General features: G+C 39.0%; 1 protein-coding gene across 1 annotated transcript in view; it reads right to left on the bottom strand.

Moving 5' to 3' along the window:
- The window catches only part of ASZ1 (ankyrin repeat, SAM and basic leucine zipper domain containing 1), a gene marked incomplete at both ends in the record, with an annotated part of 38,367 nt that extends 20,177 nt beyond the window's left edge, over positions 1-18,190 (bottom strand). The window contains 4 exons of the mRNA XM_080346010.1: positions 7,663-7,774; positions 10,867-10,989; positions 16,431-16,527; positions 18,086-18,190. Coding sequence (XP_080202136.1) covers positions 7,663-7,774; positions 10,867-10,989; positions 16,431-16,527; positions 18,086-18,190 — 437 coding nt within the window. The remainder of the gene's footprint in view (positions 1-7,662; positions 7,775-10,866; positions 10,990-16,430; positions 16,528-18,085) is intronic.
- Positions 18,191-22,556: the final 4,366 nt, after the last annotated feature.

Raw genomic sequence — 22,556 nt, 5'->3', positions numbered from 1 at the left:
ACATAAGCCTTGCCAGATGCACAGGTGCAATGCAACAGCACAGGGTGCACACAGATTTACAATATCCAACCCCCCCACCCAGTATGCCTGAGAGCAATCTTCAGAGAATTACATACAAATACCATACTTAAAATCTTCACTTTTAAAATACTAAAACTAAATACATATCAAAATATTTCCGCCCTTTATCCCGTTATTGCTTTCTATTCCTAGAAGTGTATGTGTTGATGCTTTCTCTCCTATGTGTAAGACTGTTTCTTACAGTTGCTGAAGAAGCAAATGCTTATAGACACCACCTTTCCCATTATGTTTCCTTTCTTTTAATATGCCAAAACCATGATGACAACAGTCTATTGATATTATGCTTCTATTGAGATGCTTATAAGATGAAGCCATTGTGAATTGCTCTGAAGGTTTTGAAAGAATAAAAAAAATACTGCTCAAAAGTTTCTGTCAGAAAAGCATGTTTCCAGATGCCAACACTTATTCTTCAGTGAAATAGGATTGCAGAATTTAAAAAAAATGCAGTATTGGAAGACAAAGATGTGGAGTTTCTGGTTGCTATGAAGAAACCAGACTAAAGCTAAAATATTTTACTAGGAATGTTCAATTATAATTTACTCTATCTTAAAATGAAAGATTTTTTTTCCTGAAAAACCTATCATGTATTGCTTTTTATGTACAGCTCTGTGTCAAAAATCTGCTCTCAAAAGATTATTTTATCTCCTCAGGATGTGAGGGGAGGATCATTCTTTGCAGTATTGTGTTTCTTAGTAAGTTCAATACCGACCACTAGAGGGACCTCGAAAAGCATATGAAATCAGGGCAACAACTCACTGGCATTAAAGCCCCTGAAAAAGTTTCTCCATTTTTAAGTAAAGCCCAATAAACATGATGTTAAAATTAAGAAGGTCCACTAACATGAATATGCAATTAGTACTTCTAGTATTCCATTTTAATGTTCGAGTTTAATTTCAAAGGCTACAAGCTGTTTCAGGATAAACATATATAGTGCTGTATAAATTTGAAATTGTGTTTACGCACCACTATATATGAGGAGGTACTGTTTAATGTCTTGGACACAAACTGCACAGGCACCACCTCAGAATGCAAGGTCTATTTACATGTATGTCCACAAGAGGGAGGTCAGAGCATTAGGGAAAACAAATCTCATTTTTCTAACCCTGCAAAGAACCCCCATAAATACAACAAGAAGCTATAAGGTGCCAATTCCATGGTTTCTTGCTAAAGTTGGAAAGAAATTAAATGTATTGGTACATCTTACTGGGATCTAAAAATGTACATAGAAGGCGCAGCGATAACCATCCAGATAAAAGATCTGAAGAATTGTTTCGACATCGAGGAACTGTGAAGACATTTGCACTTCAGCAATCTGGCTTGCAGGTGACGTTCTTGTCCAAACACCTGCAAAGTCCTTTTGTACAGCACAACCTGCCACACGACCTGTGCCTATATTGAACACAATACTTCCAGTGATAATAAATAAACAAAAATCTGAAAAGGCACATAAGCAAGTCATTGATTAAGCATGATGTCTGTTCCAACTATGTTTGCTTCCAGCTATGGAGCACCTAAATAAAAAGCAAGGAATTCTTCCCTGGTTTAATGCAAATGGAAGGGTTTTTTTGTTTTGTTTTGTTTTTATTTTTAGGTCTCTCTGCTTTTATGTTAAAGTTGGAGAAAAAGACAAAACCAAAAGGTCTTTCAGTTTTCAGGGCCATCCAAAATTTCGAGGCACCTACACAAAGACACAACCAGAGGTTCTTACAGGCTCACTTCACCTTCATTCTGTCAAAAAAAATGGGGCAAAACATAATCACAAGAGCAAGCTGAACAGAACAGCCCTATAAGCTACCACTTGGAGCCTCCTAGCGTGGGTAACCCTGTGCCGTGATAAAACCAGGTGATGCAGAGGTAGCTGCCTATCTCACTGAACAGTGTCCCGAGTACTGTCTGTTACTACTCACCTGAACCTGTGGTGCAGAACTCACCACATCTAACAAACACACGTTCTTATGTTTGGGAGCACACTCAAGCAAAACAAAGTTCATCTTCCTGGAAAATTTCAGAAGGGGGACAAGAGGAAGAGAAGATGCCTCCCATCTAAACATAGGTTTCCTGCCATCAAGGGATTATATATACATACACACACACATATATATATATATACACATATGTATATACACACTTAAGCATACATACATACATACATATATAGACACACATAAAATTCAGTATTTCAGGCTGGTGATTTTGAGAAGTATAAGGTGTACGTAAAGTCTCATAACTGGATATATGTTTATTAACTAGACCAGTGTATCACTAACATTAGAAAAAAATACAGCAGGTAGAAAACAATTTAACCTTATGAGTTTAGTCACAATCTTTTCTTATTGAGATCCCAAAGGGAATGATGCTACAAGACACTAATATATTAGTCTATCGATCCGCAGGCTGAACACAGCTTCAGATAACCAGGAGGCATCTTCAGAAGCTTTTGGAGCCAGATTCACCACACCAGTGCTGTATATTAAGCTTGGAACTGAGAAATGAAGCAGTTAACAGTGTGTCCACAGCAACAGAAAGATAGCTACTTGCCTGTTTTCTGGTTTACTGAAGCTTTAAGCTATGAGGTGGGAAATCTTATACAATAAATAGTATTGAAAGAACATACTTTAGAGCACTGTGAGCTGCAAGATTCTTTTTCCAGGCACTGTCTGCTTGAGCAAGGTAGGAGAGTACTCGACATTACTGAAGCAGAACATGTTAGGAGAACGGAACATACAACTCTAGTAAGAAGGCTGGGCTGGAAAAGGTGACAGCCTAGTTTCAGGAGCCCTAGTTTTAAGCTTCATTTCAGATTGCCAGTTCTTGCACCTTTCTGCTTCTGAACTCTGTATACATATTTGTTTTAAAATTAAAAAGGGCATCTGTGTAAGTTCTATAGCACACAAAGGTGGGAAGGTAGACAGCTACAAAGTTATCTTCACATGACTGGAAAAATGCAAAGGATGTAATTATAAAAGGAATTAGCATAAAAGTTACCAACAGGGATGGCAGAACTCTATGCTATGACATTCCCAATTATCCTGCCCTGTCTTCCCACATCCTCATTCCATCAAATTTTTACAGGCAAGCTGGTTCAGCTGAAGACATGGACACTCTGACATAACACAGAAAAAGAAATGAGTTATCCACAGAATCACGAGACTTCTCAGACCTTTTTCAACTTTACTTTCAAAGTGAGGGTAAAGTCTCCAGTCAAGAAATTCACCACATACTCCATCTTTCTAATGAAAGAGCAATTCCCTGTCATGTAAAAAAAAAAAAATCAATCCAATTCTATGCAAATAACCCATGAACAGGGTAAGCTAGTGGCAATGACAGGAAGTTTAATATATGATGCAATGTTGCTAATATAATGCTAATGGATTTCAGTGCAGGTTTTGTTTCTGTTTTACACAAAGCCTGTTCAGGTGACATTCCAATACACTACTGTACATAGTCAGAATGCCTGCATTAAAAATAGCACCTGATGTTGCTGCTGCCCGTGAGTATTTCTCACTTGTGCCTAGAAAGAGTGATCAACAGCTGAAAGCCTGTTGGTACCACTGTACAGTGAATAGTAGCTGTGAAAAAGTACAATCATCTATTTCAGTGTCTAAACTCCTTCCCCCTACCAGAAGATCAAATGAATGAGCCTCAACACTTACATTTAAAAGCCACTCTTCCAAACTCACCAAATTCACACATTTACCATGCTTTTGACTTCCCCCTAACTTGGATAAGAGGAGGGAAGAGATATACGGATATATCCCAGATGAAAACGGTACTTCGGTAAATGTAATTTCACATCTGATTTTGCGTATTTAGTCCTGCTGTCCTGATGTTTTTTAACATAAGTCTTTCTGTCCTGAGTTCACAGTGCTAGAATAAAAATCTCTCTGAAAAGCCTGAAGTTTAATATGGCGTAACATCACTAGGTATTTTTTGCTCTGAAGTGGATCAAAAATCGTGACTCAACCAGTATTAAATTCATTGATTTTCTTGCCCCGGCCATAAAATGCATTGTAATGCATTCACTTTCTGTGGGCTATTTGCCTTTTTACCTGTTTACCTGATAGGTACTCTTTGTCATTTGGCACGGTTAACTATCACACAATGATAATGCCAAGGTCTTTGAAATTATTATGTGGCAGTGCTGACTTACTATCTTATCGGTGGCAATGCATATCTTGCTAAAATTGACGCATTACACAATTGATTTATTCTGACTACGTAACCTGAAGATAGAGCTACCTCATGAATTGGGCAATACTGTGATAAAAATTCCCTCCTCCATTATCATCTTCTCAAGAGGGCAAAATAGACTAAACTTTCATGATGAAACCATTTTTGATACTCTTCAAAATTTTGAGACTTTCCAAATGCCATCCTAAGTTAACGTACATAGGCAACTTAATACCAGACCTGAACAGTGATTCTATTTTCTTGCATATCCATTCATGTACATGACAGTGTCCTTCATTCTCAACTTTTAATCTGTATAATGACAAAAGACAGACAAAGGTCTAGTTCTTGTAATACTCACCCTATGAAAAAAAATATTGAAGGCTTTCTAAAGACTTTTTTTTAAAAATACACAAAATTCATAACCATTTTAGAGCGGAAACACTGAAGGCTCAGTCATTGACCGGGACTAAATTGTGCTAGAAATTTTAAGAGGTAAAAAAAGCCACACAAACAAAATCAAACCTGCACATATTCCATACAGAACAAGAGACAAAGAGCTTATGTTAAAATAAAGGAGGTTTCAGTTATTCACCTGCCTGTACCACCTTCTAACAAAGAGTTGTTGGCATGAAACAGAAACTAAACACATTCTCCTTACTGGCAAAGCCATTACGTTTCTTTTACTCTGCCTAAACAAGAACTTGCAGGTTGTCATCACTAAAATCCATATTTACTAAACAACCTATAAGACATGTAATCCTAGCGGTGGTAGTTTTTGGTTCATTATGTCTTTTCCTTCTGTCTAAAATGAAATCACAGCTTAACATTAATAAAACCTTTAAGAAAGCACTGCAAGTTAAAAGAGGTTTTTTAAAAAAGACTGCTTAAGTATTTCCAGGCCTTATAAAAGGATAAAGTATGTAATGTACATTTTCAAGCAAAAGGGAAGTGAACGATGCAAGATAAGCAGAACAAATTTTCTCAAGGTAGCATTCACTTAAATGAAACACTCAGGCTACAGTAGCTCTACAAAGACTATCCAGAGCAGGTCTTAAAATGCCTTCTTGTTTCACCCAGACATTGCCTTACTTCTTGTTCATCTTTCAAAACTCTTCAGTTAGCTTTGACACACTATATTCACGTTAACAAAACTGTTTTTACAGCCATCAGTATTCAGTTCCCAATTTTGTTTTAGCAAAAATATCAGAAGTTACTCTACTGAATACTCTATCCTCAGTACTCTATCCTATTGCAAAGAAACCAACCTACAGACTCCTAAACCCATCTTCTTTCTTAGACTGCATTTCAAAAATCAGTTTATTTTTCCTTAGTCCTTCCTTGCTCCGTGCACACTTCATACTAAATAAATAAATTAAAACTTCAACTAAAACACATAAATAAGTAATTTGCAAGTTTCTGTATATCACCTCCAGATGACATGAAATAAAGAAGCCCACTGGTTGTTCTGACAGCCCAATAGAGAAAGGTAAATACCAAACTTGACCTTATATCAAAGTTAAGAATTCTACTTTGCATTCACACACATGCCAGTCGTTGGCAGACAAAAGGGAAGTGCTGAGACAGCCAAATAATGTGCAGCTTACTTCTTAACACCTGTGGTAAACTGAACACACAGGAAATACTCCTAAAATAATCTCAACTCACTGACAGTTCTGATGCCTCCCCACGAAACATTCTGCTTGCTCTAACGGAACTGGTGAAGTGGGACTGCCGTGCCACACAGAAGGTCTGTTTCGATCCCTTATATCCACAGAACCTGGTCTGATGTGCTTCAGCCCCGTTTCAGAACACCGTGGAAGAAGCCCACGGGAAGTAGCAGCTGCTGCCTGAGCAGTTCTAGTGATAGAGTGGCATGCACTGATCTCAAATACTGGAAAGCAAAAAAGGCAGCATGAAGATTTTTGAAAAATCCAGACCTTGTCATCTAACTTCTACTTTTGTGTGCAACAAATATGACATTTCTGATTCTCATTTATCTTTTAATTTGAGAAAGATTACTATTGCAAAAGTGAAAAAAACCCCATAACTGGACACTGTATGTGATGGATGCAAGCATAACTCATATATAGCAAAAGATAGCAAAAAATATTTGTATATAAAGAACAACTTGCATAACATAGTCTAAGTGTAAAAAATAAAGTTTTGCCCTTAAAATTCCCATCTCTTGTGTCAGAATGAAAACTTTTTTTTCTCCCCAAAGTTTAACCAAAGACCTTTCTAAACATAAATCTACAGCTTTGCACTCTGGCTTACTTACATTTCCAAACACCCAGGACAAACTTTAATAATGCAGAGACTTCCCCCATTTTTAAAAGCAGAATGTTTAACCTAACAACCAGCTACTTAATGGCAACAATATGTAGTTATTTCAGAATCTGTAGCTTTCTCTTCTTTCATGAATAATTTTTAGCCTCTCTGAGAAGAATAAATGAATGGCATTCAGATTTGGCACCAAACATCAGTGGCACTTCAGCACAACTATGTTTCCTCCTTGTCTATCAGCACTATGCTCACAGTGAGGTTCAGGGCCCAGAGTAACTTAATTCTACCAATGTGAACCAACAGGCCTCTAATTCTGTTCTTTTTAGAGGGCTACAGTCCACACCAGGTATCTCAGGTCATCTGGTGAAACAGCTGCAGCATAAAAAAAATGAATTTGAGTTAGCTGAAAAACAAGCAGTTTCAATATGACCCAATCAATACCTTTTTTCCCTAGCAGAGGGAGGACAATTTATCCAGCCCAGAATTTCCTTCTTTTTGATGCAAAACGAAACATTGGATCAGACTATGCAACCAGACATCTCTCAATGCACTGCTGAAGACTGCTGAGATATAAAGTGGTAATTTAAAAACAAGTACCATCTTGCTTCTTGAAAGATTAATTCTCCTTTTAATCTAGATTACTCCAGATTGCACTTTACAGAGTTTTCTTTTTCCATAGGAGGCTGTCTGTAAAAGGAACATAGCTGGATATCCACAAAAAGTTCAAAAGGAAGACATGAATTTAAATAACAAATTCAGTGACTTAACTTGCGTCCTTATACAGAAGAGACAAAATGATTTGGGAAAAGCAGAGGATGTATTTCTTGTCCTTATACCGCAGTCTACTTAAGTATTAAGATTAGTTTTTATCTTAAATTTATATCTTGTTCAGCTGAGGAACATACTTGAATTTGCTAAAACTGATCATAGTTTTATTTACTCAGATGAATGACTGTACTAGGAGAAATAAATATCTGGACACTAATCTTTCCTTACACAGACAGCAGTGAAGTTGCAGAAAGCTAATGAAGCACATGTCATCTTAACCAACAATGTCTATGAAGATGTCTCTGTATATTAATATTGAATTTTACAATGTTTTCACAGACATGGGTTTTTTTATACCTGCAAGTAATGTTAGGGTCAGCATTCCTTGATAGAAGAAGTTCTACAGTCTTCAAGATGTCTTCCTCTGAAGCTTGAGCAGTACATGCTGCCATCAGCACAGTGTACTTATCTGTTTTGAAACTTACAGTTAGAGAATTACGTATGTAAAGGTAAATACCATATTAATCCAGAAGTTCCTTTAAAAGCCTTTTCTTTTGCTAGAGTTATTAACTGGGGTTGATACTCTTAAGATATTTAGAAAAGGGCAAGAAACTTCTTTTTCTTACAGTGAAAGTCACGAATTATCAGGTAAGATAAAGGCATCTGAGAAGATACACAGAAACATGAGAGTGAATGGCAGTAGTGAAGCATCTATTCCTACCGAAGTTTAGGATACTTTTTAGGTACCCCCAAAAAACAGTAGAAGCTTAACTATAGATGCTTGTTTCTCAAATCTCGTTCCACACCAGTAGATTCACTCCCCATTCGTCCTCACCTCTCCCCAAAATAGTCAAGGGAAGAAACAGCTTACAGAAATTTAACTGCAATGGATAAAAAAAATGCATGAAATGTATTACAAACACACAGCAACATCAATTTTGAGGAAAACAGACGCCCATACAATGGACAGTTGAAGTAACAAGGCTCTATTATAGGGTTTAAGGAGAACGATGTTACTGAACTAGACTACTATGGCACAGTAGTGGGAGGGTTAAAAGTGTTTTCAGATGTGGATTTAAAGAACATCTATACAGTCCATAAAGATTCATCAGGAGGAACCAGCATTTTTGCTCCAGCTCTGAAGCCAGCTGGCTGTCACATGCCACCTTTGCGCACAAATCAGAATTGTACACCACTGCTGTTTGCCCACACAACAGGGGAGATCTCCTTCCCTAAGTTCTACAGAGATATGGGAAGCATCATGACTCAAGGACCTTAGTGAGTTAATTGGCCCTAGAGTCAACTATGAGAAAGACATTTGAGTAACTGCCCACTTTGCTTATTGCACAAACTTGTTCACAGGTTCAAACATGTCTTTACCAATTTGTTTTAACAAATATAATTTCAGCCGTACCTACTTGAGTCCATACCATGAAGTGTTACAGAATATTTTCTAACTTGTAGAAATTTAAGACTGTGTACATATGAACACCTTTATTCTTCAACTGAGGTCAAAATTTACTGTATTTAAACATGAGAAATTTGTTATGTACTTTAGCCCCATCTGCTCTACTAACTTTGTTTCTCATCACTTCTTGTCCCCCACCGCTCCAAAGACCTTAGTTTTGCATTAAAATTAATATGTTTTTGTTATATCCCATCTTTTAATTTTCAATCACCTCATGTAGAAGTTTTAATGCACATAAATCAGTATGGTAAATGAAAAACTAAGTTTCAGAGGGTCACTCAAACTTCTGAAAAATAGGCAATTAACACTTCATTAATATACTTGATACGCTGACAGATTGTTGCTCAAAATGTTTAACCTGGCTATCAATAACAACACGAAGAAAAAGATGGTAAGACTTTTAACAAAGGCAGTGATAAGCACTGTTAAGTTGGGAGAAATATTTAGGAGGAACCTGCAGTTGTATTTGTTTTCAGTATTTCAGGTAGTGACAAAAGAGTGGGGAAATCAGTTTCTGTTGGCCCATTTATAGTTCATACACGCGAGCAAGAGAAGAAGGGGAAGAAATACCTTAGAATTTGAGAAAAAATGTTAGAGATCGCACAGAAAATTAATTTATATTCGGTCTAGCTGAAAAACCCAGAAGAGTCAGTGAATTTACTCCTTAAAGATGCTCCATTCTGACACCATCCCATAGTGAATGCCTACATTAGTTCCTTGTTCTTCACAATTACCAAAAAGGGTAAAATTAACTAACTACTTAAAAAGAACGACTGAAATGTGACAAAAGCTGATTAACAGCATAGCTGTTGTTAGGATTATAAGCATTAGAGGACAATTAGTATAGGATCACTTATGTGATTGCCTGCTGATGTAAAAAACGCAGCAGGACTGCTGACATTTAGTACCACTTTAGCATGGCATAGCTTTCCTGAACACATGTGGCCTGACCTGAATCAATCACCTGCAAGCCTGTTCCTGGCTGGCCAGTGCTCTGCTGTGCATATGCCCTAGCTACTGTCTCCTACACAAACACGGAAACAAGGCAGGCAAGCACAGCTGGTCACACACTGAAAAAACGCCACACGTTTGGTTAACTGGTCAGCCGCAACTGCTGCCCATAGCAGTTTTCGCCCCATTTATAGCACTCTACAGCCACAAACAAGGAAAAGGCATGAGCTGTATGCAGCCATACTTGTAGGCAGCCACATGGAAATTCTCTAAAGTTGGCTACAAGGACAATAATTGGAAAACATGATTGCTTTTGGTGCAGGCAGTGAACTCTAATCTCATATTCTGATCAGATGCTAAGAAGTTCAAGAAAATATCTAGAGCCCGATTTGTACCATCTCCATTTCAGTCTACTACTATTACAAATATTGGCAAGTTACTGGAAAATAGGATCAATGCTTTCATGTACTTAGTGGTATTGTGTGTTGCATCAGTTTTCTTGAACTTGGATCTATCTTCCAACACAATGAAAGACAAGAATAACCACAGTTTAATTGGGAAAAAGTTATTATTAAGCCATAAAAATTGACGGAGGAGCTGACATTACTTAGAAGCTCCACTAAAATCTTGCAGAAGAAGGTCATCTACCAACATACTAGGGAACAGTTTTCACTTATTAAAAAAAAAAAAATTATAATTTTAGAGATACCCACATTAGTTTCAATGAACTGGAAAGTTGTTCCTGTTGTTTGGTATTCTAGCTGGTTTCTGCATGTATATACTTTTTAACAGGATCAAACAAAGTAAGTTTTAACTCTACAACTTTACCCCAGAATTCTTGACCAAGTATTTCCAAACATCCTTTTCAAAAAAGTACTTGGGGATTGGGATGTGGGATTGGGAAAGACAGAGTGAGAGTGAAAAAAACACAAGAAAACCCATCAACTGAATGCAGATCAGTTCCAAGAACACATTTTTTACTTTAAAGCTACTACTTCTATTTCAAAAGTGTGAAATGTAGCATAGGCCCCAGATGTACTTTGAATTTTGATTTTTTTCCCTATGTATGTAAAAACAGAATAAGTATAGGACAACGTCTGGTACTGAGTGTTACTGGCCAGCATGTTTCATTCACATCTTACCTATTTCAAAACATGCATTAGCACCTCTGTCCAGAAGAAGACGCACTACTGCAAAATCGGCGACGCTGGCAGCACACATCAGGGGAGTCCATCCAAACTGAAAGCTACACTCTATGCTTATACCTGTCAAAATTTAAGATACTAAAATCATAAAACTGAACCACAAACACGCATTTTATAAACATTATTCTCAATATGTATCTTACAAAGGTTACACACTGTTTGCATTTAGTCCTAGGGAGAGAAGTCTCTTAAACCATTTTCATTTTTTTAATACACCTTTATCTAGAATACCAGAAAACAACTTTTAGAACAGACACTAAAGAAGCTCAGTACTCAATCCAATACCACAGAAAGACTACATTTTAGAAAAAAGTAATAAATTTAGCTAAAACAAATAATTTAAGAAAAGTGCACAGAATCTCTGTTTTCTCCACTTATGTGCAGTACCTTTCCTCAATCAGAATGAAAAATTTTGATCCTTGCCAAGTCAAGTGGACTGCTGTAGAAGCTACTTGCTGACAAGGCTTTTAGATCATATTAACTACGGTCTACCTGCTTCACAGCTCCTTTTATTCTCTATCTTGCAAGGCAATTAACTAGCAGCTATAAGTTTTGCATTCCGTACTCAAGAAATATTATCTCAATAGAAGGAAGATTATGCAAGATTCAGTCACAACCACCAGATCTGTTTGTTATTCTTTACAATAGCGACATCTTCCTTTGTGGTTAGAAGTAAGCTTGCCAGACAGTACTTCCAAATTCACCAAGAACCAAGCATCAGACTGAGATACTCATCTAATAACTTTCCAATAAAAATCTCTATACGTTTTTGCAACAAGAGGAATCATCCTTCCTTCAATAATACTTCTTCTATAAAAGTTTCCATCAGCTGGTTCCATATTAGTACAGCAGTGATTACGCATAATCAAAAATACTTCTTTACAGGAGACAGCTCTGAAAAAAAGACAAAACTGTCCTAAGAAATCTGTGACAGTCGAGCTACATGCATTCCTTTTCATGCAAATATGTGTATTTATCTTCCCTGCTCTTGGATTGATTCTTCAACTGGCAAAGATGACTGGAGTTGTAGAAGTGATCAGTAAAGAAGCAACATTCAATGCAAGTCAGGTGTTGAAGCACTCTAATACCTGCAAGCCACAGAATTTGTGATCAAATCTTTTTAGTGATGCATACACACTATCTTCAGTCCTTAATGTCACAGCACACCAGTCTGTTTGCAGTACACAAAACATTTCATTGAAGCCCATGGCCAGGTTCTACAAAGGGAGCCCACAAGTGTCCCTTCAAAGACATATCTGAACGTCCCTTCAAAGACATATCTGAACTTCCCTGTAGACGAGTCACTTCAAGAATGTAGAAAGTCTGATATCCAGCAGCCCACTAAAGTAACAGTAGTAGGAAAGGAATACCAGAAAGCTGGCACTCTGTCAGCCTTAAAGAAGTCCCTTTTCCTCTTAAGAAGAAAAGCAGTCCACGTAACCAGAGCTCCCATCTAGAGCTTTTTACTTTAACACATATCTGAACCACAGTTACAAAAGATCTACTTGGCAGGCATACAGAGACTCAGGGCAACAAAGATGATTAAGGGAGTGGAGCATCTCCCTTATGAGGAAAGGCTGAGGGAGCTGGGTCTCTTTAGCTTGGAGGAGACTGAGGGGTGACCTCATTAATGTTCACAAATATATAAAAGGTGAGTGTCACGAGGATGGAGCCAGGCTCTTCTCGGTGACAACCAATGACAGGACAAGGGGTAATGGACACAAACTGGAACACAAGAGGTTCCACTTAAATTTGAGAAGGAACTTCTTCTCAGTGAGGGTAACAGAGCACTGGAACAGGCTGCCCAGGGGAGTTGTGGAGTCTCCTACTCCATAGACATTAAAAAAACGCCTGGATGCCTTCCTGTGTAATCTCATCTAGGTGTTCCTGCTCTGGCAGGGGGATTGGACTAGATGATCTTTCGAGGTCCCTTCCAACCCCTAACATTCTGTGATTCTGTGACTTCCTAAAACTCTTCAGAAGGTGTTTTCCTCACTGCTTTCTTTACACATATAGCAAATAGTATCTGCCATCATGCTGGTGCTTTTTCTAAGTTCTAGAAGTAAAACTGTCTTTTTGGCAAGGGGATGTCAAAGCTGTGTTACAGCTTGTTTGCCCTGCACGGTCTCTCACCATCTTTGTAGTGCCTGCCTTGAAACACCACACAGTGTGAAAGTCACAATGCAAAACAACTGGAGTCTCAGAAGAAGACAGAGAAAAGAGAATTGAAACTGTAATACTGCTTCTTGGCTGCATGGTTATAGGAGTTCTTGACTGAACTAGAAGTGTCTCCCTTTGGTTACTACTCAGTCTCTCTCATTACATGAGCTGTTCTTGAACTAAGCAGGTTAGTCTAGCATTTTAAATGGTGCTTAAGAATGCATTGGTGAAGCCCAGAAAAAAAAAAACAAAACAACACCCCACAGTGAAAAATCAGGCCAGATTCAACAGCCAGAGAGTGGCACGGCTGCTGCAGCTCCACACTCTCAGGTCCACACAGCATTGATGCTGAGCGTCTATTCCCAGCAGGCACACACACATAGCACCGGCCACACCAGTCAACACAGATGGAGTGCTCATGTGAACACAGACAGCATGAAGGGTCTCATACTGCTCCCCTGTGGGACAGATGTATCCCCTCCAGCTGCCAGCATCATGGACACATTGGTCTCTGCCCTCTGGTCCCGCTCCTGTGCCTGGCACATCCTTTCACTTGCTCCTGCCTCAACAGTCACTGCTACCCAGGCACAAGGGCCCTACGACAGCCCTGGGAGTACCTTCCTCTAAGTTCATAATTTGGGTTCCTGCTCACCCTTGCGCCCCTCTGCTCCCCTCAGCTTGTAGAAATGTGCTTGTGATGTGCTGATGGCTTCCACGACAGGCTCCCCCACCTGCCATTGCCTCTCTGTGTTCTTTCATAGGCGTGAGCAGAGAAACTTTTCAGTTACATAAACTCATGAATTATGTCAAAACACATAAAACATTCTTACAATCCAGGTTACACACAACTATGATCCTGGTTAACCAGAAATGGGGAGAAATATATTCTGGCCCCAGATGTGCTCTACAAAAGAAACTATATGAAGCATGTGAATAATGGTGAAGCAAAATAACAGCAAAAGAAGAAATATGTTCTTTTTGGGTTTACTGCAGTTTCTCTGGTACCTCTTTCAGGTATTTTGTCGACTGTGGCTACCAGTTACAGTAAAAAGGCTGTTTTTAAATAAAAAAAATATAACCTCAAATTCAAAAATGTAATGCCTGAAGAACTATGATCAACCTCTACATACAGCTTTTAATGCTAAATAATTCCGTGTTGGACACATAAAAATACCTAAGGTCTTAAAAGGCTTTAATTTAGTTTAAGAACAGCTTAGCACTAGAATACATTTACATTCAGATTGAATTTATCTGAGGAAAAAGTTCTAAAATGCTTGACTCTAGAAGATTTCTTTCTAATAGAAGCATTGATTTCTTTTAAGTCTGTCAGCATTTAGTCCTGTGGTTCCACAATATCTTAAAGCTGAGTTAAATCAGAGCTGCTGATGTCTACCACTGCTGGGTCAGCTAAGGTTCTCATGTGACTCACGAGTTCAAGGTCCCAAACTGGCCAAAACATTATTCACACATCCCCCTTCAGTTTACTACTGCTTTAATTCCCTGAAGTGGCTCACAAAAGATCAGATAGCTCCAGTACTCACAAAAAGACAGCAGTGAACAGATTGCTGAATGAGAACAGGAAAGAGGATTTGTTTATCAGCCTATACTTGCATTACTTTTTGTAACACATACTTCAGAAACTTGTTCTCAGTATGCTGCCATTTTATAGGACGGGTAAGAGAAGACACTGTCCTCATCCACCTCCTAAAGGAGCTCTGTAAAACTGCCTCAGCACCAAAGATTCCTAAAGCAACGGCTAAGCAAGCCAGAAGACAATATGTTCTTGCTCTGCCTGAAAGAATGGCCCCAACCAACTGTTGCTAGGAAATCCACTTACAACACAAACCCTGAGTTTGGTAGAATGCTGGTAGTGACTCTCCTACAAGCTCTACTGAACATATACTAAAAGCAACTTTGGAGGCCAAGATTTAATCTGACTGAGCACCAATCCTCTGAAGGACAATGTAACCTTTCTCCAGAAACACCTCCCCGTTAGAGAGGCATTGTTTTCCACTGCTCTGTAGGACAGAGGGGTCAAAATATACTGTTAATCATACTTTCAGGAAATGGTAGATTCTCTTGTGATATTGCCTTGTGCATCTCAGTGGACAGGACACTAGACTGCAGGAATCTTCGGCCTGACCTTACTCTCTTACAGATACTTATTGTCATCTCACAAGGGCATAGAACTGCCCAGTATGCACCAGGCATCAGCACGAAAAGTGAACTATTGCTGTTTGACTGAAATACAAGCCATTAAAAATGGATGGCTGTAACAAGACAATTCAGCACAGACATCACTAAAAACACTGCCTATAAGAACATATTTTGTCAAAGCAAGACAGCAGATGTATTTCCCTCATAATTACACTTCTGTGTTTCAGCCTGTGCAATAGTTTTTACTAAATTTAAAAAGCAAACCATTCCCTCACTGTGGTGAGAAAAAGTTGCCTTCTAAAGGGGTACATATTGTCATTGTTTTAAAATTCAGAAAAACACATTGCTAACTAGGAAGCTCATAAGACAGATTTTCCTCAGAAAACAAACTCTTGACTACTATATTCTGCTTGCTTGCTGAAGCAGAACTTCTTGACAATTATCACTAGGCAGGTCAACTCAGCTATGTAGTTTCTTGATTGCCCTGGATGCTTCAATAAATGATCCAATCCTCCCAACACTGAATAACAGAAACACATTACAGACAAATACTGAGTAAGAGAACAGGAAGAAAGGCTTTCAGTGTTAAAACAAACTACTTTTTAGTGACAAATGCCACACAAACCCTATTAGGCCTTTCAGAATCACACAATCTTTGTCCAGCTGATGTTGCCAGGACAGCAGTATTACACAGGGCACATACCAGAAACTTAACAGTGCTCTGAGTGGGAGGAAAAAAACCCAGGGATTTCCAAACTGGAGGAGCATTAAAAAAAAGAAGCCAGACTCTCCTTCCTGACCTCTGCAGCAACCTCCAACACCAAAGTAAGATCACCCACTGAATTCTCATTCTCAATTTAAACCACCTCAACTTCAGCGTTTGTAACCGATATTTTCAGGTTAAAGATGCATTTGAAAACAAAGAAACACCTTATTTCATAGTTCCCGTGTTACAGGGTTCTACAGACTGACAAAACCAATATAAATTAGATGGGTTTTGTTGGAATACTGCATGCTGAGTCACTGAAAAAGTAATTTCATCTTTAAAATAAAAGTTTATATCCTGTATTGGAAACATTTATTTATTCCTACTTGACACATTACTATGAAATGACAGACTTCAAAGATTACAGCATTCTTGCCAAATTCTATGGAAAATATTCAACTTTATAACTTTTACGCACCAGAATTTAAGAGTTCTTCAATTGATGACACATCACCACGAAACAGAGCCTTCTTTAATGCTTCCTTCTTGTCCGCCTGCAACATTTGATCCAACTGCTAGATAAGCAAAGAGAAGTCAAAACCTAATAACTGTTTCAAGGTAAAACTACAGCCTGATTTCAGTATAAAAGCACTAATGATCTCTGTAAGGGCAAAGAGAAGGGGCAAGGTAAGACTTCTCTTCTTCTACCTACATACACCTGCTTAGAGTCTACTGTAAAACATAAGATTTAAAATTAACTTCTCAAAAAGGTTCAATTATCTGAAAACATAAATATCTTCTTTTTCAACAGACCTGTAATCCTCCTACACCGTTCTCAGGGTTTTTTTTAATGGCATCTGATTTCAATTAAGATTCTTTTTCATCTTTGGGCTCTGGAAAAACATTGCAAAACATTTCTGTACCCTTTTTGTACATTTCACATGTTGCAAAGCACAGCAATAAAAAAATTTATCTATCAGACATAGTAGCCAGAGCTTGGGGCAACATAGCTCAATGACTAGCTCTCTGGCTTAATACAGTATGAATCCACTCCTGCAAAGGGTAACTGTTCCTCTGTCCTCCTAATCATGTGGTAGCAGAGATGTTTGTGCTGCTGCATCATAAATGATTTGGCTGAAAAACGCCCTGACCAAAAAAAGAGTTTATGCATCAGACTGAGTTGCCTGATTCAAAAGCATTACAGATTTGTCCTCTATTAAAGCTGCAGATGCAGCTGAAGATCACTGCTGGCATTATCTAGATGATACGAAATGCATACATTGATCAGAACTATTCAATAGTTTCCTTACAGACACAAGCAGTATGGAAAGACAAGTCACATTTCACGATGAGTTTTGAAGTCATAACATGAAAAAGCAGAATTATACAATTTTCCCCAGCACATTGTAGCCTCTCTTTCTAAGGACTTCAATAAAGATTTTAATAAGTGCTTAGTGTCCAGAAAACCAAAAGCGAGAAACACCCAACATAATGTTCTAGCCCTATTTTTGTTCTACTCAGCCAACAATTTCCAAATAATGCATATCTTTGTATAGAACCTCAATTTAAAGATTGAGGTCCCTGAAAATCAGACTATAACCTTTAGCCAGAGTATTGCAAGTATTCAATTACTTCCATTTTCCAGTTCCAGCCACGAGACAAAACAATAGCTAAAAAGCCTTGCAGAATCTCTATCCCACACTATCAGATGCCCCACACCTATTAGATGCAATAAAATAACTTAAAACTTCATGTTAGCAAGAAACAGCCTCAGAGATTTGAGATATAAAACAGTTTTATAGGCCTTCAGTCACTTTCATTTTTTTTCTCATATTGAAATAGGGTCTAGGGTCTGTAACTAAGGAGGATAAAAGTGTTTCAAATAAACGTGAAAGTTTTATGTAAGAAAACAACCCCCCAAACTTAGGTTTTACTTAATCTGGATTGAGGGCACACCACCATTACCCTGCTAGGCCATAATGTCAGAGGCGTCAGCCGCAGCCCCTCCCGAGGCCGCTTCTCACTGAGCCCCAGGGAGCCCCGCGCCCCTCACCGCGGCCTCAGGCCCGCACCACCTCCGACACCGCCCGCTCCCAGGCGCCAGCTCGAGGGCGCCAAGAGACTCGGCCCCACCTGCGGCTCATGCGGCACGACGCCGATATCCCAGCCGTCCTCCTCGCTGTCGTCGTCCTCGTCGCCTCCCGCCACAAAGCGACCCGCCCACTTCCCGGCCGCCATGGCGCCCTGCTCCCGCGCCCACTCTCCCGCTCCCGGTCACGTGGCCCGAGGCGCTTTCCCGCGCACGAGGCGGCGGGGGCGGTGCTGCGCGCGCGGCTGTAACAGGCGGTCGCGCGTCGGGTGTGTTGAGCTCCGCGGGTGGTGGCGGTTGGGGCGGCGTGTCCGTGGCTCGGCCCGGCCCGGCCCGGCCCGGCCCGGCTCGGCTCGGCTCTCGGGCCAGGCAGCTGCAGTTTGTGAGGTGGTTAGCAGGTCCAGAGAGGACTTCCTGCTCCTCTGCTCTGCCCTGGTGAGACCACACCTGGAACACTGTGTCCAGTTCTGGGCCCCTCAGTTCCAGAAGGACAGGGAACTGCTGGAGAGAGTCCAGCTAGGGGCAACAAAGATGATTAAGGGAGTGGAGCATCTCCCTTATGAGGAAAGACTGAGGGAGCTGGGTCTTTTTAGCTTGGAGAAGAGGAGACTGAGGGGTGACCTTATTAATGTTTATAAATATGTAAAGGGTGAGTGTCACGAGGATGGAGCCAGGCTCTTCTCGGTGACAACCAATGACAGGACAAGGGGAAATGGACGCAAATTGGAACACACGAGGTTCCACTTAAATATGAGAGGAAACTTCTTGTCAGTGAGGGTGACAGACACTGGAACAGGCTGCCCAGGGGGGTTGTGGAGTCTCCTTCTCTGAAGACATTCAAAGCCACTTGGACACATTCCTGTGTAACCTCACCTAGGTGTTCCTGCTCTGGCAGGGGGATTGGACTAGATGATCTCTTGAGGTCCCTTCCAGTCCCTAATATTTTGTGATTCTGTGAAGGGGGCAGCAGGATCTGCGCTGGTAGTGATGTTACAGTATCAGGTAAAAGAAGCAGATGAGACTTCGGGTATTAAGTATGTGGGAGTGTAATGTGGCTTATTAGTGGCTTAGCTGTTTTGTGGGGGTGTTAGGTAGCACAGCAGGGCTATGTGTGAAGTTATCTCTGCAGATTCATGACTGGGAAATGTGTTTAAGTCCAAGGAAAAAAGTAAGATTTTTATCTCTTTAATTTCTGTTGTCATTAATACACCTAAACTGAGAGCAGTCAGTTATGTTACTTATGTGTTGTTGCACGCACTGTTATGTAGCCAAAGCCTGTGGTGGTGACAGTTAATGTGGGGAAAGTTGAACAGCAGCCATGCATAATGAGCTAAACTTTCACCCTGCTCCCTCCCATCTGGGGACATTAGGCATTATTTTCAGTTTCAGAATTGTGGTTAGATTTCTTTCTAATGACAGATGATAACTTCTTATCTGTCAGGAGGTTCACATGAAACTCTTTGAAGAACAGATGAGGAACAACATGTTGTATTTCATCCACAGGAAAAAAAACCTGCTCTTTGAACTCAGCACAGACCTTGCCCCAGTCTGAAATGAATTTGATCTTCTACTGAACAAAAGAGAAGAGAAGGGTGAAAGTCTGATCTTGAAAAAGAGGCAGGTGCTACTGCAGAATGGTGAGTGTGGTCCTGGCAGCCATGGAAGTCTAAAAGTGTAATTTTTGGGAAGTTCATTTTAAGAAAAATTTCGCTCTATCAGAAAGGTGACTGTAAAGCATTTATTCCTTTTTTTATTTTTTTATTTTTAGTGTCCCCCGCCCCTTTTTTGGGGAGGGTGTGAAATGGAATGTGTGAGGCAACTTTAACCATATTGTGAATTTGCAGGTTAGCTAGAGCTGTGCTTAGAACATACTAAGTGCTATAAAAGTTGCACTTATTAAAACAAAAAAACAGTTTGTATGTTTCAGTTGTGCACTCCTGACATTTTTAACAGCTGCTTTATCTGGGTTTCAGTTGCTTGTCTATAAAAGATGACAGCCTGTTTGCCTAAAACTACTATGGAAGTCAGGTTGTTAACAATGAGGCAGTCTCATATAGAGCTAAATGAACTCCTATGAAAGAAACTTCCAGTTCTGGAAACTTGATAGCAATGCAAAAACCTTTCACTCAGCCTCCCTAGAACAAAAGATGCTAAAATTGAATAAACTGTAATACATACCTCTACATAAAGGCTTATCTTTATGTGATTATTTTTTATTTACCTACATAAACTAAACATCTGTTTAAATTACTTTGGTAATGAAGATATAGCATTTACTGGATGTAGTAATTAAATATTTTTGTAGCCATGTCAGTTTGTATAAGATTGTAACTTATATTCTCAGAGTTTTCAGTTTTCTGATCACTGGCCTGAAGGTTTGTTGTTCCACTTTCTGCCTGCAGAGTAAAAGCAGAATTTCTGGCATTGTCATTCTAGCTTCTTTGTAGTTATGTAAGTCTACCAGACCTCAGCATCATATCCAGGACCAAGCTTCCATAATATTTTTGGTTTGGCTGAGCTGTGTTAGAGAACATGAGTTTGCTAGTAGTATTTATATCCGCAGCTGCTGAACTCTAAAGACAACTGAGTGTGACTTTTTACAATTGACCTGATGCAGTGCAAGAGAGTTGTTTCTAACTGGTGATGGTACTATCTATAGATTCCTTACTTTTAATACACTACAATTTATTTAGTTTTTGACAATTATGATTTATTTCCCGTTGTTCAGGTTTCAAAGTTTGAATTGTGGTGTTTTTTGTTTTGTTTTTTTCTGAATATCTCATATACAATTTAAAATGTCACAACAGACACTTCAAATACAACCAGGATGCTGCTGCTTTGCTCAAAGGCCACCTCTCTTTACATACGTTACCTTCAGTGACAGGCCTGATAGTCCCTAATACTACAAAAAACCCTTTCAAAAGTTCACACTGCAGAAGAGCCTTGCAGTAATTGTACCTGATAGCTGCTTCAAACGTGAACATGCTAATTGTGCAGAAGTTGATAGCAGATGACCTCTCCTTGTGTGTTAGCTTGAAACTGTAAGTCAGATGTTATTGTTGATGTGGACTTTCCCACATATTTTTTGCATTCTTCTTGTTCCCGTTCCTTGGTGACCTTGAAGTCACTTAATTTTTAATGAAGTCACTTAAATCACCTAACTTAATTTTTCAGCTAAGCAGACTCTTCATTTTGGTTGACAGTATGGTAACTCCTGTCTGTTATCCATATTTGCCAAATATGAGTATGTTTTTACTTACTCTGGTAGAGCAGTTCCCAACATCTTTTCCTCATTGCTATGCAGTAATCATTTTACATGCAGGAGGCAATTATGGAATGACTCAAGCTGGGAAAACGTCTCAGAATAATTTCCTTTATCACAAGGGGTATCAGAATAAGCACTAGAAGTGAACTCTAAAATAAATGCTTTATCTGTGTGTAGCCTAGCTCCATGTACTTGAATGTCAGGCTATACTAAACATACCTGTTAAAAAGTGGATAGCAGTTGTTGGATGCAGTAAATAACAGTATTCTTGTAGGAACCTATTTTTGCTCTGAATAATAAAACTTGCTTAATACACTTTATCTCTCTTCGGCCACCCTTCTTGCTGGCCATAGTTGCATTTAAGCTTCGGTTGGTTTTTATTCTTCAGCTGACTTTTAATCTTCTCTCATTATTCTTGGTATTCAATAGATTTCGTTAGTTGTCTGAATTTCTTCTGTGTTTTTATCTAAACCTCATGTTTTGTCTTGTGTACGATGGGTGTACGTATAGCTAAAAATTTTTATTCAAACATTGTTGCCAGAATATTTCAGAATATTTTAACTGTTTCAGTTTTCTCTGTTTCATACCAAAATGCTGAATCAGAAATTATTTAAGGGTTTTGGTGGTGGTAAAGTAAGGCTCTTGAGAAAAGAATCAGAATTGATAAATGTTAAAAGAGAATGACTCTGTAAAACCTTAACTATTGCAATAACATTTTACCCACAACACAGCAGCTAATACTGTAGAGATTTAACCGCACTAGGATTTTAGTGGAATTCTACATAGTTCTCTATCACAGCTATTAGTCTGAATAACAGTCTACACCCTTTCTTACGTAATTTTCATGTGTGATAACATTACTTAGGGTATAAACTCAGTGATTTATTTTTTTTTATCTCAATGTTAGCTAGATATTACTTTGACAAAACATAAGTGAACTGTGGGACAACTGTAAAAAGGTCTTGAACCCATTTATTTCATGTTCTTCTAGTTTATTAATGCAGAGGAGGAAAGAAGTCCTTGTGGAAGCAATAGGCACTCCAGAAAGAAATGACTTAGTAGTTGTAAGAGATTCTCATTCCCTGAGAGGTTTAGTAGCTCTGGTTTTACTGAATTGACAAATTACCAGTACATTTTCAGCAGAAATACCAGCTGTGCCAGTTCCATGGTTAAGGGCAGGGCACTGTGCAGGAATTTGCGTAATTTGCAAAAAGTTCCATAAAGTAACACAGATGATTGCAATTTCACAG

The sequence above is a fragment of the Nesoenas mayeri genome (genome assembly GCF_963082525.1).
Source record: "Nesoenas mayeri genome assembly, chromosome: 1".
NCBI lineage: Eukaryota > Metazoa > Chordata > Aves > Columbiformes > Columbidae > Nesoenas > Nesoenas mayeri.
Note: the sequence above shows the minus strand (reverse complement) of the source record. Positions and strands in the feature narration are given on the sequence as shown.